This window comes from Tamandua tetradactyla, chromosome 2 (assembly GCF_023851605.1).
Source record: "Tamandua tetradactyla isolate mTamTet1 chromosome 2, mTamTet1.pri, whole genome shotgun sequence".
Taxonomy (NCBI): domain Eukaryota; kingdom Metazoa; phylum Chordata; class Mammalia; order Pilosa; family Myrmecophagidae; genus Tamandua; species Tamandua tetradactyla.
In genome coordinates this window covers 204,730,440-204,750,810 of record NC_135328.1, presented here as the reverse complement: position 1 = coordinate 204,750,810, position 20,371 = coordinate 204,730,440, and the positions used below count along the sequence as shown (strand labels likewise).

The 20,371-nt window shown below is 37.5% G+C and overlaps 1 protein-coding gene across 3 annotated transcripts in view; it reads right to left on the bottom strand.

Moving 5' to 3' along the window:
• Positions 1–2,469: 2,469 nt before the first annotated feature.
• The window catches only part of USP48 (ubiquitin specific peptidase 48), a 91,930-nt gene continuing 74,028 nt past the window's right edge, over positions 2,470–20,371 (bottom strand). For all 3 annotated transcript variants that reach the window (XM_077150937.1, XM_077150936.1, XM_077150938.1), the window contains exons 22-27: positions 19,098–19,202; positions 12,589–12,744; positions 8,521–8,646; positions 6,335–6,383; positions 4,050–4,076; positions 2,470–3,017 (exon numbers count right to left, since the gene is read on the bottom strand). In XM_077150937.1, the coding sequence (XP_077007052.1) occupies positions 2,995–3,017; positions 4,050–4,076; positions 6,335–6,383; positions 8,521–8,646; positions 12,589–12,744; positions 19,098–19,202 (486 nt within the window). In that variant the 3' untranslated portion in view covers positions 2,470–2,994. The remainder of the gene's footprint in view (positions 3,018–4,049; positions 4,077–6,334; positions 6,384–8,520; positions 8,647–12,588; positions 12,745–19,097; positions 19,203–20,371) is intronic.

Sequence of the window (20,371 nt, the reverse complement as noted above, 5' to 3'; positions counted from 1 at the left end):
ACTGAACTCTGCTCACAGTTCCCTGTTAACACTGAACAAGCTGAACATTAAAATGTCAAGGAGAAAGGATGTGAGACTCCTCTGTGATTCGGTAACAGGAAAGACAGGCTTTAATACTCATTTCACTTCAGCAGTTTGCTTAGACAGAGATAAATCATCCCTTGGGTATTTAAAACAGGTTATTCAATACCAGCATTATCTCCAAATATTAACCAGGGTTTGATCAAGTCTGTGGCCACACAGACCAAACCACTGGACGTTAAAAAAAAAGAAAGCTCACTCTCGATTATGATTTGGCAGAAATAAAGGACCACTTATTTCTTTTTAATTTGGTAAAAAAGGTAACAGTAATTCTAAACAACAAAATTCATTAATACACAGAGAGATACTTATTCCCCCATGAACAAAAAGAGAAAACAAAACAAAAAACCAAAACAAATGGCAACAATTGATACCAGCATAGTATATTGAATGCATTATTGGGTATTAAAGAATGATCAGAAATAAAAGGTAGGGAAAACTCACCCTTCATGATACCTCCTATAGGAGACTGAGCTGACACACAAAAAAGTACACATGCACTACATTAAAAATCAGATTGAGCCTGCACTTTAATGTGGTCAGATACCAGAAGATACTGGAATCCATCTCTTTGCTATAACAGACAAAACAAGTATCGGGCTTTGGATGACACCTTGTCCCCATTTTCCCTGTACAAGGGAGTAAAGTTGGCAATGCATTAAATACACAAATACATTCTTTGCAGCTCTGCCTACTGCGCGTGTGAGAGGCCCTAACCTAGGGCTTCTCAAAGTTTTCAGAGCAGAAGAATAGCCTGTGAGTGCAGATTCTGATTCAGTGGGTCTGGGGCGTGAGCGTCTGCATTTTTATTAAGACTGTGAAGTGCTGCTGGTCCTGCTGCTCCCGCTGGCCCACGGACAGTATTCTGAGTAGTGCTGGTAGAACAGGCTTAAGTTGTCAACAGTCGTGGTCTGGGCAGGAGGAGAAAAGCACTGAAGCTTTGAGGACAGACACCTTGAACATCTGCTCACTCCCACCGCTGGGCTAACTCTGCCCAGTTAAAATAAAGGATCCCGTACTAGTACTGAGACTGTGTATCAGCCTCAAACACTTAAAAGAGGCTGTTTTGTACACTACATAAGGAAAAAAGACTCAAGTAACAAATTTTAAAACTGCTAACAGCAGCAAAATGAGAAAAATAGATTTCTGGGGGCTACTGATATGTGTAGGTCAATCCCAGAAGGAACTCCCTCTGGCCAACAAGCTTATTTGTATGGAAAAGGGAGCTGCTTCATCAAGCACCAAGTGAACTTTTCTGCAAGTCTTTACCTTGGAAAAGGGTAAGTTGTTTTGTGTGTTATTACTTTTATGCTTCATTTCTCTAGAACTAAATAAGAGCTTGAAATCTAAAAAATCAGGATTTATAATCATAATTTCAATTTTGAGCACTTCTCCTGTGCCAGCCTCAAGGCCAGAACAGTTGGTTCCTCTGTTGCATCTCACAGAATGTTTTTCAAGACCTTTGTGCAGCCCCCACTATCCCACACAGGCTAATTATATATTCCTCTGCCTCTTCAGAGGGCACAGACCGAATACATTACAAACGGAGAGGGAAAACACAAATAAAAAGTTATAATTTACCAAAAGCCACAATTATTCTAATAAAAGAGCTGTTCAAAAGGGATACTGCCAAGGTTACTGGTCCTCATATTGAATCTGGCCCCCACTTCCATCCTCCATTATGAGTTTAGTTATTCCAGAAGAGGGGAGGGGGAAACCCCAGCACAAACCCAAAGCCAAAAAATGTTAACAAGAGAAATGCCTGTGTCAGTATCTCTGTCACAAACATATACATATAAACTCAATAGAGAAAACATTAAAAAAAAAACTCATCAAGTTCCATTTAAACATCCTTCAATAGTCTTAAGAATGCTGCTTCAGTTATTTGTTGCTAATGACAACATCCTGAAATAGACAAAATAGCAGATCCCATCCACTCCCCCCTCCCTTTTTTATTTTTTTTTAACAAAGTGATCTAAACAGTAGATCCTTTCTGGGCATTTCTGAAGAATGCTTTGAAACAAAGTGAGATCCAAGAGAGTGGATTTGGAGGTTGGGAGGAAGAGATTTTATGAAAAACGTGTGGTATCCAAATTCTTCAGTCCGATTTATTCTTCTGTAAGGGTGATCAGCTTTTCCAAATGTGCAAGGTATATCTGATTTCCCATTTGTGATTAATGGCAAAACTGGAAGAAAATGCTATCATATGTACCAAACATTCTCCATCCTTTCCGAAATGCACCCAGCAAAAAGCCATTCTCTAGGCAGAACATGCAGGTGCCTCCTCCTTTACCCAATACTAAGTGAAAGGCCACACGGCAGCATGTAAGGCGGGTGCGCTGCAGCTGACAAGGAGAGGAGTCTAACTCAGAAGACACTTTTCCACAATTATGTCAAGTTCTTCACTTACATGCTTTATTGAAAGTAGAATATGAATCAAAGACAGGTATTGGTAAGCAGGTTTATGTCTCTTAAGAATAATTTTTCATTCAGAGCAGAATGTTGTCCCAGCTACTGTGATACAAAATCCTTTATGGACCAATGCATCTGGTATGAAACTTGAGCAAGGAAATATAACAGAACTTTATTCCCTCCAATGACTATAAATCTCATATGTAAACATGATTTAATTGACTGTTACTAAATTTGTTCAATCTTTACTTGCCCCCTTCCCTCACATCACCCCTCCCCCCTTAAATATAAAATCTGAAACATTTCCTTCAAGTCTGATGTCCTTCAGTGCAATCTGCTTTATTTGACATAAGGCATTTGGGACAGTCACTTTTGAATGGATTTCTGCCTTTTGAAAGAGTCATGTAATGGTTTAATTCTTAAATCCATCTTTTCTTTAATGCCCTAACATGTCAAACTCCTCTTCCCCTCTGGTCATTTCTGAGCAGTCAGTTCAAAAGGTTAATGTCCAAGTAGACCAGTACCTGAGAAAAGAAACACATGTGGAGGTACAGTTGTGAACTAAAAATTAAGAGTTAACGTATTCCATTTGCCAAGAATGCATCATCAAAAGGGAATATCCAATTTAATAAACGAACATAGAAGACCCTTGACGTTGAAGAATGCGGGGGAAAAAAATCAGCAGACTCCAGCTTTGAGCTAAATCACTTCTGTTGAAAGCCATGTGCTTTTTTCCTATACATATCTTCAGTTAATCAGGCTTTATTGATGCTTTCATCTGATGGTCATTTTTCATAATTTTGTTTTGTTTTGCTTTGCTTTAAACACATCAGGAGTATCTTTGCAGTGGTAACAAGTAAACAACAAAATGGCATTGAGAAGATTTTAGGCCAGCAGCTTTGCTTACTCATTTGCTTTAACAAAGATCCCCCAGTATTTGATTCAAACTCATGCCTTGGCAAAATCACAATTTGCCAGGTACCTCTAGACTGACCCACAAAGAATCAAAATTGCAACAGTTTTAAATCTGTAAGTGTCAAGGTCTGTATCCAAGAGATTAATAACTAATTACTGATGTACACAACTATAGTGGTTAAGATGTGGTACAAGGTACCACATCTCTACCTCAACTAATAATCCAAGAAATGCCTTAATTCTAAATAGATTCACTAAGCTGTTTCACTGAACCTGATATAATTCAACATCCTCTTTTCAGTTATACAAAACCGTCTTGCTCTAAGACGGGCCTGACACAAGGAACTGAAAAAAAGTTAAATGTAAGCCTCAAAATGCCACTGGCTAATTTCTCAACCTCTCTCAGGAAATAAGAAAGAATGGACAATATGGCAGTAGATTCTTCTAACAGACCCTATCGGTGGCCTGAGTGCTGAGAAAGATAATGAAGCTTGAATAAAAAATGCATTTAACTAAAATTAATTTCAGTCATGAAGCTTAGATTGAATTAAATTTTAAAATCAAATTACAGCCTTCACTTTAATAGAATATTACAGTATGACTCTGACATTCATGAACAAAACTTGACAAATGTAACGTACCTTTAAACCCTTCTTCTGGCATACACACTGAAAAAAAAAAATCCAAATTGAAAAGACTGTCGTGACAGACAGTAATAAGATCACCTCAGTGCCTAAAGACAAAAAGTTTTAAAATAACTTTTAATTACCTTACTCACCCATAATGATTACTTTTAAAGTTATGGATGATATTAATCTGATGACAATCTTTTTCTGCTTTTACTTTAGTTTTTATTTTTATCACAGCAATCCATGTGTATCATTAAAAAAGTCAAATGGTTTGTGACTAGGGCCAGTACCTGCCTGACTCCAGGGGAGGCCTAGAGAAAACAACATGAAGACTGTCCTCTGGAATGTGTGGCCCTACAGCAGCCTCCCCCACTCCACTCCTTTTCCCATACTCTACAAGGAACCCCTTTTTACTTTTGACTCTTGCAGCTGTTTCTTCTGGTATTTATAAGCTCTTTATTTCTAAATAAGATGCTCCCCCCCCCATAATTTTAGATACTATCTAATAACTCAATGCAAAGTAAAAATTTAGTTCTTATACCACCTCTTCCATATCTGTAATCTCCTGCCCCCTAACACATCCTTTTCTTAACAGTGGTATTTTTGGTGCTAAACAAATCTCCTGCATCTACATTATTTTGACTTCATCAATACTGCTCAGGTTGTGCTGCTGGGTGTGCATTGGTTATGTTTCTTGTCTGGTATGGCTTACCTTGTCTTTCTGAGCTTGGTAAGTTCTGCATTATTTGTGTTTCATTTTCCCTGTATAACTGCAATTCAATTCTAAATGCCTAAGACCTGTACACCTCCTCAAGACAGTCACCTATCGACTCCACTTTTCTTGTGGACAATCTTTCCTGCAGCTTCCATCTCCTTGCTCCAACCTGGACCAGATGGGCTCACTGGCTTGTAAAGAACTTCTGTTCTGGGATTTCCCATCCCCATCTTATTTGGCATTTCTCTTTATGTTGGATTCCGTTTCTGGTTTCAGTGTTTTCATCTTTCTTGGTTTACTCTCGTTTGAGAAGAGCACACACCTTCATGTAGTATCTTGACATGAGAATTTTTTGGAAGCCTTACACCTACAAGTCGAGTGTGAAGGAAGAATAATGTCTTCTAGTTATAGAACTCTAGACTGGAATTCAGTGGGCATTATTCCATTATCCTGTCTTCCTGGCTCCTCAGCTCACGAATGAGATTGCTTTTCCCTCCATGTTTCTAGATACTTTTAGGGTTCTCTTATCAGTTTTTCCTCTCATGGGCCCTTGTTTTTCATTTCCATGAATTCTTTTCTGTTTTCTAAATGTTCCTGTACCATAAGCCCTAGCTATTGTTTGCTCTTTCTTCTATGATATTTATAGGTAATTTTCATGTTGCCTTATGATTCCAGCAGTGTCTTTTTTTCCTCTTGGTTCCCTGATCTCATTCCTCAGCTGTCTGGTGATCCTCAGTTGCCCATTTCTACCTGTGTAAGTGGGAGGTGCTAAAAAGATGTCTGAAAACTCTGTTCCATGGGTATTCATGAGCTTTACCAAAGGGTACATGAGAGATGAACCAGCTTTTCAAAATCTGTAAGTATGAATTGGCTAGTTCCCCCAGAGAGGAATCCTATACTCTCCTGTCTGGGAAGTAGGAGGCCACTGCCAGCACTCTAGCAAAGGGCTGAGGATGTTCTTCGTGTTTGCTATGTAAAAAGGCCTGATTCCCATCTTTCTAGTTTAACTTTTTCAAAGAGCTTAAAAAAAAGAAAAGGCCAATGATGAGCAGACTCTACCTTGCCCATGTGAATGAAGTCCAGGTAGGGAAGGAATGGTGTCGAATGGATATGAGGGGAAGCGGTGTGAGGATCTTTTGGGTAAGGAAGTTGTCTAAATGCTTCACGTACCATTTTTCAACCATGCGTCCTGCTTTTAGGCTCACAGCCCACTTCCAGCTTTTGAGGTAGCTGGTGCCTACAATTCCTGTGCCTCTCTGGGGCGCTGCGATTTGAATTAGTACTGCTCCTTGTTGATTTCTTCCATCCTGCAGGTCTACATGAACTTCAGTTTTCTTAGGTTAACTAAATAATTACTACTTCTCTCTCTGCTTTCCATTTTCCAAAATTTTGTAGACACCTTACCTTTCCCTTTCTTTTGTTGCTCTTTTAAGGCCAAAAATTTAAGACGCTACCATAACAATAGGTAGAAGCTTTTTTCAAGGTTGAAGGTAGAAGCATTGTAGACTAAAGTTTCAATATTTATAATTCCACCTTCTTCTAATAGTTATTCGACAGATTCCTAAAACAAATTCGTCTTTACCTTGCATGACATCATCCATTGCAGCATAATCTGCAATTGGTTCATCAGCCTAGAAAACAAATGAAGACAATTCAAAACCACAAGGGATTGGAAGCAAGGAGGAAGAGCATTCCAGATGTTCATCAACACTGAAGTCTGACCCAGACGTCAAATATCAGATACTGATATTTGCTACAAGGCACAAATACTAACAGTGGCCAGTAGAGAACCCAGGTCAAGCCACAGCTAGAGATGTCAAAGTTTAACATGGATGCCCTGCCAATTACTGATCTGGACTCATCACCCCAACAACTACAGGCTATGTAGTGGCACTGTTTCCCTACTCCTGAATACACCTTCAGATATGGAAAAATACATTACTAAAAACTGATTTAATTAATGTGAGTTAAGGTGCTGGTAGTAGCAGGGAGAGTCAAGTAGAAATAAAAAGTTACACTGGCCCTCTAAAAATTCAGTTAGGTTAGAAATACATTTTTGTTACTCCTCACCATCAAGAACAAAATACCCACGTTCCTCCTAGGGCAGAAGGCAGCACTGAATCAGAGCTTATGGCAAGATTACCTGCAAGGACTGAGAGGTCAAACAGTCTCTGGTTGCCTGTTTGAAGGTCAAACCCTTTATGATACAGACCATTTCTAGCATTTTAGACAGGATCATTAAGATTAAGCAATTCAACATATTTTCAAAATCATTCCACAGAACTTACAGTTCCAGGAAAAGTAAAAAAGTAGACAGGGAACAGAGGTAGGTGGTGGGATGAAGGTGTGTTCATGTATGTAGGAGCAGATATGGGTCTCCATCATTTCAAGAGCCTAACTTTATCATACTATAATTGGGTTCCAGGGTATGAAAAGCATAGACTTCCTAGTTCAAAAGCCTGAAAAATTATTCTACTATATGATGCAGTGGGACTTGGCACAGTGGGGATTCTTCCAGCACCCAAGAAACAAAAGAGGCAAAGGAAAGTGACTAAATTAGGCCTTTAGGGAGGACAGACTGGGCTAACAAAGCTGGTTCAATGATTCTTTTTGCCTCTACTAAATCTAGTCTACTGAAGGCCAATTTCCATATCCTAGATAAGAATCCCATTAAGCAGACCAAAAGTAGTTTGACTGTTTTGACAGAGTCTCATATTTTACTTCTGTATCCTAGCTTGATTGGCTGGTATTTCTCAGCCAAGACGAAATGAAGGGATGCTTTAATGGTAGGAGCATTGATAAACAATTCTGCTAATCCAGAAGTTATGGAAAAGGCTGATGAAGCCATGAGGAACCAATCAGTGAAAACACTGTGGATTTTCATAATTAAAAAAATAATAATAGCTCTAGTCTTCAAAGTATAAAGTTATAAGAGTTACCTATTCATTCTTATCATATAAGTACCATTATCTTTTTTTTCTTAAAGCATTTCTAAGTAAATTACAGACATTGGTATCATTAAATGTGGTTTTAACAACAGAATTTCCAGATAGTAAAAAAAAAAATCACAAACACATATACACACACACACAAAGGCCCAGGTTTTCAAGACATCACAGTAACTTTGTGGCCTGTCTGGGCTAGCCAGCTGGTCCAGCAGGATGCCCAACCTGGCTGCTCCTGGGGCTGACAGTCAATCCTCAGGGCTCAGAAGGGCACGAACCAACATCACAACCCTCCCTCTCAGTCTGAAGGGAACAACAAATAGATGTGACTTCAAGAAGACTCTGGCACCGTACTGAAGACCATCAAACAAGAGAAATCAGATGTGGGGCTTAGCAGTAGGGTAAGGGAGATGTCTACCATCACCCTGCTATCATAAGGAATAAGAAGGTTAGTGGTGATGATGATGATGATGTAACCTGCCTCATAAGGCTATTGAGCTAGGTGATTAGGTGATCCCAGAAGGGCTTAGAAGAAGCCTTCGCTTTCACTTTCACAGGATACAGCAATTTTTGATGTTGTGGTGTCACTTTGTCTACTGTGACACACAAGAACAAGACCCAATGATGTCTTGACTTCCTCCAAGTCTCTTGTGGCTCAGCCAGAGCTAGGCAATCCAGAGGCCAGGCAAAAGCTCCATTTAATAGCACAGGCTGCAGAGGACCTGAGGCATTTGTAAACATCCATTTCAGGTAGTTTACAGACAGGTGTGTATTATCTAAAATCATCTAGAGTTCCTTGCTCAAGTTCGGAGCTATTACTTACCTTTAACAAAATGACAGATTCAGGAATGACGCCAAGGGTGCCAAGGGTGGCACAGTCATCACTTAAAATTTTTCCATCAATTGACAAATTCTGATCAAAAGGAGCAACTGAAAATGCATGCATGATCTGTGGCAATATAAAAGAAATGACGTTTATGTAAAGTAAAATATTGAGATCCATACACTATTTGAATAAATAATACATTTAAGAAAACACAAAAAAACAAGTCTTCATAGTACAAAAGACACTACTGTTTGCAGTCAACCCACTCCTTACATTCCAACTGAAACTATAATCCCAACACATATGGGAGCGTTTTAGGAGGTCTAGTAGAGAATTAAGAAACAATTGTATGCAGATTCTTTTATTCTATACCTTACCACCTCCCTAAGGGTAGGGATGGGGGAAAATCAAATGAGCAAAAGGTGGGGCTGGGGTACCAGTTGCTTTGGGTTCTAAGGCTTGGGCAAGGTCACCATGTCACTCCTACCATTTCCAGGTCCCAAATCCTTTAATAAACTGAATCTTTCAGCAAGCAGCCTGTACAACAAAATCCAGCCCTTGGACTGTCACATATTCTTTCTTAGATTGAGTGTTGCTTTAGGAACTAAAATATGAACTTAAGGGGAGAGACCATATACTCTACCCTGCTGCTGGCCAAAGGGTTAAAAAAATTATAAATGAATATTTTTTTTTATGAACTAAAAAACACATTCAGGTGGCTGTTATACATAATACCTCAGCTTTTCTTTTTCTTTTTTCAAATTCAGGAGTTTTCTGCTTTTGGTTTTTTAATTTCATCATCTCAGGGTAGGTAATTACCTCTGGTAGTCAAGGAGGAGTTGGGCTGAGAGGTATACAAAAGTACCTTCAATACTCATCTAATTCTTAATTTGGAGGTCAAGTGTCAGAGTATTAATTTTATTATGCTTCATAAATTAGTCATATACTCAATTTTCAATGCATTCTATAACATGTACCTTATCTTACACCAAAAGCTAGCCTACCTTTTTTAAGCACTCTACTCTTTAGTTCTGGAAAGACAAAACGAGCTTAGCAAAACAGCCCTGAATGAAACCAGCTGTGGGTATAACAAGACCCTAGAGCTCTATGAGCTGAAGAGAATGACCAAAAAAAAAGATTTTAATAACAGCGCACCGATAAACAAGAGCAAGGATAACAATGCTAGCCTCCTTCCTGACAGTTGCACTGAATCTTATCTGGACTTCTCAAATGGACATCAGTTTCAGAGAAGCAAAGCAAGCAGGGATTGATTAAACAGGGATCCGTGACCAACGATGCAAAATACATTGACATCATCAGTGATCTGCCTATGAGGCAATAAGTCGACTTCTGGTGAACAAGACTATTGACAGAACAGTTCTTTCAAAGTCAAAGCCCTAGCTTAGCACACAGGCAAGCAGAGGCTACCAGCCCCAGGTTAGCAAACACGACCCGCAAAGAAGACAGCAGAGTTCCAGTGGAGGTATTTGATGCTAACTTAATAAGGGCATAATACCACAGCACCTTTGTGCCATGTTAGGGGATTTGGACAAACAGCAAAAACTTCAAGACATGAGTATCATTAATGAGGTCCTGACACTCATATTTTCTATTTTGGGCACAAAGACAAAGATATTTAAATTAATTCAACACCTAATGAAGCATTTATTAAGAATACTGCGCCAGGTGCTCGAAACAGAAAAGTGAAAAATCCCATCCTAGAGGGGTTCATAAGAATAGGAGCAAAATTAAGTATTGAAGATGATGGCAGAGGTATGTGCAGGATCCTGTGGGGGAACAGAAGAGGGAACAGTTGGTTCCACAACTAGGGGCCAAGACAAGTTTCTAAAAGAGGTGCCCTGAAAGCTGAACAGGTATTTGCTAGTGAGAAGATGACATATGAGGGAAAAGGCGCTCCCAGTGGCACGGAGGCCTATATTAAAATATTCATTAGATGATGGCAGTAAAATTAACATTTTGTAAGTCTATTCAATGAAGACCTATGCCATTCCTGATCTATGGAGTAAAACAGAAACAATGAAACCCTGTTCCCAAAGGTGAGCAGCTCTCTACTGCTTGTCATGGCGGGTGGGGCTGAAATAAGGAAACACAGGAGTAATGGCCTCAGTTGTCAGCAGTATTAATCTCTGTGCCACAACTTCCTCCTCTCTAAGGCGGGAAACACCACCCACTCAAAATCTATTTTGGGGAAAATGAAATAATACAATTAAACACTGAGCATCTTTCTGAAAAAGAAGATGAATAAATTGTATTCATTTAATTAATGGCATCATCAGTGAATGAATTAATAATTAGGCAAGGCAAGTTTCCTCAAGGCTTTCAAGCAACTCTATATGGTTATGTCTAGAATCGGAACATTTATAGAGTTTTGCAAAGGTTGTTATCCTATTAACTTGAAAATGTAGTATACCCTAGAGAAAAAGGATCCATCAAACAAAAATGTATTATATACTTTTTAAACAACCACCCACCAACAAATAAGGATTATACAAATGGCCACCACAAACTCCAGTGTTACCCAAGCTGCTAGGCAAAAGGGTCATGTTAGTTGAAGCTTTAAAAGGCACTACCACTGAGCACTGAGAAGAAACTGACATTTCAGTGCCCTTCCTTTTGATTCTGTTTGGATCACAGTGGTCCTTGAAGCAAAGATGGCAGATAAAGAGAAAGGACCCTGCAAAGAAACCATCCATGAAGAGCACAACTAGGGGGTTTCCTTTGAACTGCTGCTGCCTTCGAGCAGTTCATTCACACCAGTAACATGCAACCAGATGGAAAGGCTATTTCTGCTGACTTCTGATCTATCTTCAAAGATGGTAGACCTTAACAAAAGCAGCAGCTTTTTAAAACTTCTTCATCCACAGGGGCTCTTTTTGTAATTTAAAGGTTTTGAATGTTAGAGGGTTTACCACTGACAGGCAGAAAGCTGGTGCAGAAACAAGCTTTCTCAGATCTAAGAGATATAATAAACAGAAAAAGATATTATGCCTGCACATTTATTTTCAGAATTGTGGGTTGGTTCAACCAAGGGAAATATTGTTCTCAGGACAATTTGGAACACATAACATTCTCAAAGGAAACCTGTACTTTTGCCTCAATTGCAATGATAAATATCAGCAACAAGAAAAAAGCATAACTAGTAAACTATGCCACATAAAAGTAGCAAAGAGGGAAACCTGGCCAACTTTCTGGAAATACACAGTGACAAATGCAGATTAGGGACCAAATATTTTTCATCGACATCTTGAACTTATCACCTTCTTTAGCCCGGGTTTTGAGATATATATCACTAGAATGCTCATTTATAGTATTTTAGTACTGATACCAAGAAATAATGTCATGAATAATTTTCATTCACTAAATTTATTAGCAAATGCAATTGGTACTTTTGGGAGATGGAGAGGGCAAAATCTAAAATGAACCTTTACGACAATTTGGAAACCCTGTATAAAGAGAGGTAAAGAGAGTTTACAAGTTCTATTAAACAGATTTATCTGCCATCAAAACTATGGTGATAAAAAGAATTCTTGGCTCATCCAAGTGAAAAAAGCAATCAAGGGGCAACCTTTTATCTCCCCTTAAATCTCAAAGCAGATCCTGGTAATAGACTCAAATACCTACCAAGTAGTCAAAGAAAAATACACAGAACAATGAAGTGAGAGAACAATTATCCTGGAACAACTTCGAATGTGACAAATCAAATGGTTCTCAATGTTTCCATTATTGGAAAGCTACTTAGAGCTTGCTTAAGTTTTCAGAATCCAAAAAACATGTTCACCTTCATAGAAAGATTCTTAACTATTGTGAAAATGTTACCTTTCCAAAGAAGGAGTGATTTTAATTTGAGGGATCCATAGGCAGTACTCTGAAATCAAAAGCCCTATCTCAAATGTTTAATACAATGAGCAGATAGCTGTTAAAAAAAAAAAAGGTCAACTCTGAAAGAAAATACAGGTATATATAAAAATCTAGGTGGAAAGTAGGAATTCATGAAAGCTGTCCTAAGTCCAGAGTGTATTTAAAGAAATGTTGTATTTTCCTCACCTGAATTTTCAATTCTTTTAATGTTTGATTAGCGGAAACGAGAAGTGCTTTCTCACCACGAACTTTTCTGTGTCGCATACTCCGTCGAATAACTTGCTTTTGATAGGCTATATAATTTTGATGGGATATCTTTTGCCGCTTTGTTCCTCCATTGCTCTATAAATAAAGATCCAAAACAAAGAGAGCAGTGTAATTATCTGCAGTGTGACTCATACTCATAAAGTTCATAATGTAGGCAAAAACAGTTTACTTATTGGTCCTCTAATCATTTGAAGTTCAATGTAAATAATGAGTAGAAACTAGCCAGTCCCTTAGAAGGCTCACATAAAATTGAAAAAAAGAAAAGGATGAGCTATATACACCTTTAAGTGCATGTAAGCTCCAGGATTTAAAAAACAATTTTTTAAAAGACATTTAAAACCAAAATGATAAATTTGAAGTTAAATCAGAAAACACACATGATAAAACAACAACAAAAAAAACTTCACAATTTTGAAATTCATAAACAATGTGAATTCTATTTATTTGTTTTCAGTATTTTCTTCTCTTATTGAGATTGACATGAAAGCCAAGTAATACCTACCGAGAACTTTAAAATGAAAGATAGTACCTTAACCAAAACATCAAATGTAAGTTAAATCAGGACAAGGACACAGTGCCTCTTATCATGATGATGAAATATACAGCTTTGCCTATGAAATATTCTTGCCAAAAAATGCTAAACCTAAATCTAATCAAGCACTTAGAACCAACTTCCAATTTACAGAATAAATACCAGGGATAGAGAAACAAGTTAAGATCAATGACAGGAGAAAACAAGCCAAAATCCAGAATGTGGGACAATCTACAAGACATCAGACTAGTCTCTAAGCCAATTTTAAGGAGGGAAAAGGGGTTGTGGAGGTAGGATAACTGTTCTATATTATGAGGCTAATATGATGCAAAATAATACATACCAAAAACAAACAAAAAAAATGCATACCTTGATTTCACACTGGTTTGAGGAAAACAACTTAAGACACATTTGAATTAAGTACAAGCATTCACATGAGGACACACATATTGTACTAGTCTTTCATATTTTTATAATACAAAATAGGGCGGGCCATGGTGGCTCAGCAGGCAGAGTTCTCACCTGCCATGCCAGAGACCCAGGTTCGATTCTCGGTGCCTGCCCATGTAAAAAAATAAAAAATAAAAAAATAACTGTTAGGGGCCAAAACTCCTTCTAGAGCACTCCTACAAATTCCTCAACAAGACGTCAGCAGGCAGTCATGATTCTGCTTATGAGGCCAGGAAATGGAAGGTGCAAGATTTTGAAAAATATCTTTTTCTCTGGTTTAATTATATCTGGATGAGGTAACCTCAAAGCCCTGGCACTGGTTTCTGTAGTTATTACTGTCAGCTGTGCATATACAGAGTGGCTTAGGGGTCATTTATAGACACAGATGTCACATATTCACTACCAATGGCGTGTCAGAGATTTATAGTGCAGAAAAGGATCAGAATGCAAACACAGAACATGTGGCAAAGTAACGCCCACTGGTTAGCCAATGCAAAAGGTTAAGTTACCTTTAGCCCTGAATCTGAACAGACACAAAGGTAATTCAAAGGGTCATGAGAAAAAGTAAAGTCAACATATAGGGATCCAAACATATCAGAGTCAATGAAACATTTTTCTCAGTCCCAACTGTTGAAATAAAAGATCAAACTGAATCTGAATTCCACAATTAGGAATATAAGGAAACATACCTATAACATATAATTTTACTTTAGAAATATAAAACAGAACCTAAAAACAAAGCCCTGAGCAGCAAGCAAGATATATATTTCAATGACTGATGGGTCTAAAAGCTTTTACCAGAATTCTTAGAAAAAAAAAAGAAATCCAGTTAACTGACAAAAGCATCCCAGTGGCTTTAGAAAGCTTTCAATTACCTAAGTGATACACAATACTAGATACAACATTAACCTAAATTTTAGAAAAAGCCAAAGGAACTGGGTTGATGTAGCTTAGAGAAAGTGTCAGGGTGTGTGTGTGTGTGTGTGTGTTTGTGTGGGTGGATTTGCTCATCTCCTTTAAGGACATACAGAAATCCATCATTTTTATAACAGGAATTAAAAACAGCAATTATAGAAGCTATCCATGTATTAAGATACTGTAGTAAACTCGAAAGAAAAGGGGAGAGGACCCCTTATCTGAAAAGTCTTGACATTGTTCAGGGCCATCCATCCTTTCTAATGGAAGGTTGGACTTGAGAGCTTTTGTAGGCCCAAAAATATTTAAAAATTCTATAGTATTACAATGTCCAGACAAGAAGAAAGGAACGGAAGAAAATTATAAAGTACAGAAAATTACTACAACATAAAAAGGAGGGTTTCTCAACATCCACTATCATATTTACAAATGTTGCCATCCACAACTGAGGCGAGTAATTCCATATCCACTTTTTAAAAATTGATGCGGTTATGGCCACAATGAATATAAGGAGAAATCAAAAGAGTTTAGCCTTACAAAGTCTAAATCACTTGAAAATATGGAGTTTCCTAAGTAACTCTTGGGCTGAAATGCAAAGCTTGAAATAACAGAAGCTAATGATAATAAGAACAAACATTTATGCAAACACACTAATTTACAAAGTTTATCAGGAAATGGAGAATAACAGCAAGATTTGGAGAAAAGATGAGATTCCCAATTGATTATTAAGCTATACTATAAAACTATAACAATCAAAACAATATGGTACTGCCAATAAAGCAGATGAATGATACACTCATGAATCAGAATGCATGCACACACATGCATGTGTCTATCTGTATATATATTTAATATATAAATTTAAAAAAGCAAATACACTAGGTCTTAGATCTGTGGCTTGAAAGATAAATGAGGAGATGGGGACATGAAAGGAGAGTTGACAAGTTAGAAGGCCACAGGTGATATTAGGGCTGCCAATTCCTATCAATAGTCAAGATATTTGATTCAATAATCTCAAAAACCATCCCAAGGAACACAATACATATACATACACATAGGCTTTAATAAGGCCATTATTTGTTATAGGAAAATATCTCCCTAAAGCTGAAACCTAATCAGCACTGAGGCAAAGGAGTCCTACAGCACTGACTAGCTAAAATACAAATTTGGCAAGCCAATTTTAACAAAAGAGCTGCTGATCACTGTTGGCAGGGTGGTGCATAAAATTGTATGGTTTTGCTCTTTCGTGAGTGTTGTGAAGTTAACGTCTTACAAGATCCAATAAAACATGGAAAACAAATGAAAGCTCTCCCATACTGACATATCCATTTACAGTGGTTGGGAAATTGTATAACATTTACCTCAGTCAAGATAAGAGTTTTTCAGACTTTCTTAATCAATGTTTAAAATAATAGCATTACTCTCTACAGACAGGCGAATAGGACCAGATATTTCTGCTCTGTAACAGATTTAGCAGATGGCCATTGTAACACTTTCTTCCCTCAGGGAGATTGCTAACCATAATTTGACTATACTATATTTTAGCAGTAAAGAAAGAAAACAAATATTTCATATCTATTAAAACTAGGAGGGGGGCGTGCAACGGTGGCTCAGTGGCAGAATTCTTGCCTGCTATGCCAGACACCCGAGTTCAATTCCCAGTGCCTGCCCGTGCGAAACAAAACAAAACAAAACAAAACAAAAACTAAAGGGGGTGCAATGGCAGTTCAATGGTAGAATTCCAGGCTGCCATGCGGGAGACCTGGGTTTGATTCCCAACATGCGCTTCCCCAAAATAAAATAAAATAAAATAAAATAGGGTTGACAGTGGTGGCATAGAGGCAGAGTTCTCTTCTCGTTTGCCATGCCGGAGACCCAGGTTCGATTCCTGATGCCTGTCCATGCAAAAAAAAAAAAAACGTAACAATAATAATAAAATAAAATAAAATTTCAGCAAATGGTGTTGTAATAATGGGATAGTCACATGGAAAAAGAATGAAATGTGATCCTATCCACCATATAGTATACAATTAAAAAAAAAAAGAGAAAGAAACCCCCTCCAGAAATGAAACTCAAATTAGAACAGACGTTTCCTGAATTTAAAGTATCTATAGAATGTCCTGTAACACAGTGACCTGACTTTTTGAGAAACTTAAGCTTACTTCCATAACATCTCAACCAATCACATTTACATATTATTTGTTGTTTTTTAAGACAATTTTCTGTAGCATCACTATGAATATGTAGAATATAATCAGGCAACCAAATAAGGGGTAGAAAATTATAAAATAGTCAATATTTTTTTCAAATGTTACTTGAATTTTACTTTTTTTTTAAATTGAGAAATCTTCACACACATACTTTCTATACATAGTGCACAATCAATGGCTCACAATATCATCACATAGTTATGTTTTCATCACCAAGATCATTGCTTAAAACATTTGCATCACTCCAGAGAAAGTAATAAAAGAAAAAAACTCATACACACCATATACCTTACCCTTTCCTCTCACTGACCACTAGTGTTTTTATTTACCCAATTTATTTTATTCTTTGTCCCCCTATCATTTATTTTTACCCATATTTTTTACTCATCTGTCCACACCCTAGATATAAGGAACATCAGACACAAGGTTCTTACAATCACAGTCACACTGTAAACATTTTATCTTTATGCAATCATCTTCAAGAATCTAGGCTTCTTGAACACAGTTCAACAGTTTCAGGTACTTCCCTCTAGCAACTCCAATGCACCATAAACTAAAAAGGGATTATCTATGTAATGCATAAGAATAACCTCCAGGATAACCTCTTGACTCTGTTGGAAATCTCTCAGTAACTGACACTTTAATTTGTCTCATTTTTCTCTTCCCCTTTTGGTCAAGAAGGCTTTCTCAATTTCTTGATGCTGTGTTCCAGCTTATCCCAGGCTTCCTGTCCCACATTCCAGGAAAACTTATGCCCCTGGGAGTCATGTCCACATGGGAGGGAAGGCAGTGAGTTCAAGTGCTGAGTTGGCTTAGAGGGAGAGGTCACATCCGAGTAACAAAAGAGGTTCCCTGGGGGTGACTCTTAGGCCTAATTTCAAGTAGGCTTAGCCTATCCTCAGTAGGAATAAGTTTCATACGGGTGAACCCCAAGATCGAGGGTTCGGCCTATTAATTTGGTTGGCCCCACTGCTTGTGAGAGTATTAGAAATTCTCCAAATGGGAAAGTTGAATATTTCTTCCTTTCTCCCCATTCCCCCAAGGAGATTGCAAATACTTCTTTATTCACTACCAAAATTCACCCTGGGATTTATCGGGACATCACACTAACCTGGATAAACCAACAAATTCTCACTCCCTATTCAAGATTCCATGCACTTATGGTGTTCAACTAAACTGATCATACAAGTTATTTAGGAATGCACTACCCAAAATATCAACTGTGCACCAAATAAACTTCTCCCTCTTTAGTCTCACTCAGAAGTTGAGGTTTTAAAATAGAATACAATTTCAATAGATGAATTTTAAGATTTTTAAGTTAGTTAAACAATGGAAAATGAAAGGCTAATGCTAACACATTAATTGAAACTTGAAACTCTCTTCTATATATTCCATTATTATGATTATTTATTTTGCCTGTAAAGAGACAATGTGAGTAAATAATTTTTTCATACTTTGATATTCCATTGATTAAACAAATTAAGATATGGATCTCATTTTAATCTTCTTTTCCAGCTAAAAATTTAATCAGTACATTATATTTCAGCCTTTCTTACTTAATTCTGGAATAACTAGTCCTCAGCTTTTCATGAGAAATCAGGACAGCTGTAACATACCACCAAAACTGAGGAAAGAGAAAGGGAAAAAAGGAAGGACACTGACCTACTTGAACAGGAATCTTACAAAATTTCTATGGTTTTGGAATAGTTTTTAAAAATACAAAAAAAAAAAAAAGGAAGGACACTGAGAACCAATATCTCACGGAGGGTACAGTGAGATGTCCAGGGGCACGGAGTTGATCTTTTAAAACAGCAGGAAGGTATGCGATTGCGAAAACTTTGTAACTGACGCTCTCTTTATCCAGTGTACAAACAGATGAGTAAGAAACTACAGACAAAAAAAAAATAAAATAATGGTGGAGGGTATGGGATATTTTTATTTTTATTGCTTAAGGAGGAATGAAAAAGTTCAAAAATTAATTGTGTAGCCTGCCATGTAGGAGACCCGGGTTCAATTCCTGGTCCATGCCCTTCCCCAAAAACCAAACAAACAAGCAAAAATAAACAAACAAACAAAAAAATTCAACAAATGGTGCTGCAATAACAGGATAATCACATGGAAAAATAATTAAATGGGATACCACCACACAGCATGCAAAAAAAAAAAATCAATTGTGATGATGAATGGACAAATATATGATGATACTGTGAACAACTGATCGTATAGTTTGGATGATTATATGTTATGTGAATATATCTCAATAACATTGCAATAAAAAAAAGAGCAAGAGGATAATAATAAAAAGCAGCTTCAACACTTACTTGATTAAAATCTGGATCTTTTTCTCCATCTGGCTTAGCTTCTTCCTTGTCCTCCTCTGTTTCAGAACTACTTACATTCAGCTCTGGAGCCGAATCCTTCATCACCTATAAGAGCCCAGACAACAAAGAGAGAAAGGGGTCAGATCCTAGGGAGGCATGCTACAGAAGATGTGGGGAAATCTGATTGGCAACCTTTACCAAAAGGAAGGAAATCTTTATCAACAATGGGATAATAGAGCAGACAGGGAATCAAGAACCAAGCATCCTTTATTTTCAAAGCCCATTTAGCATGTTTTCTAAATTTTGACTTATTCTTGTATTTAACGTGTTCCTCATTCATTTAAGGAAGTCTCTGCAGAGCAATTATTGTTATCAGGCTTTTACAATGATGTGATTTTGCAAAAGTCTGAGAGCACTCTACTCCTTTCCTAGTACTCTGTCACTGTCAAGCCTTTATAGGTACTCAGACATGTTCAGGTACACAACGGCAGTAGTCACAATGTTCGGTAAGAATTAAGAAAATGAAGGATGGAGGCAGTGGTCTTTTGTGGAACACTATGAAACTCTGAATAATGAAACTGAAAGAAAACTGTATACTATTTCATATAAGATGCCATTACTACATGTGCAAACAAGTACAAAATGTTTTAGAAATTCTAGGAGGAAAACAGGCATTTGGACTCATTAACGTCGCTTTCTCTGCATATTAGGAAATGAAGGCCTTCAATTAGGAAAGCAGAACTCTAGATCACTGGCACATAAGTTGAAAGTTCCCTACTCATCAAATAAATGTATTCCACTTTATTTGTCTTTAATTCCAAAAAACCCTGTAATCACACCAATAGGATGTCTAGAAATCTGGGTCAGGATCTACTTAAGAGCCATCCTTACTACAGTAAAAATTTTCTAAATCCAATCTATAGCAAGTTCTAAGGCCCCTACTTCCAAACCATCCCAATCTGTCTATGTCACCTGTCCTTGCAGATCAACTCCAAGAGCTCTGAAACCAGGCTTCTTTACTCTTGTTATGCCATCACCAAATTCTAAACCCAATGGCCAGTATGGCCTTTTTTAAAGCATAAATCAGATCACATCATGACTTTCCTTGACATTCTCCACTGGCTTCTTATCTACACTTAGATAAGTCCCAGATCCTTTATAAAGCCCTACACAATTTGGCTCCTCATACCATATCACATCTTTCCTTGGAAGAAACTTCATTCTTGACCAATGTTGTCTATTATGGGAGTCACTAGCCACATTGAGCTATTTAA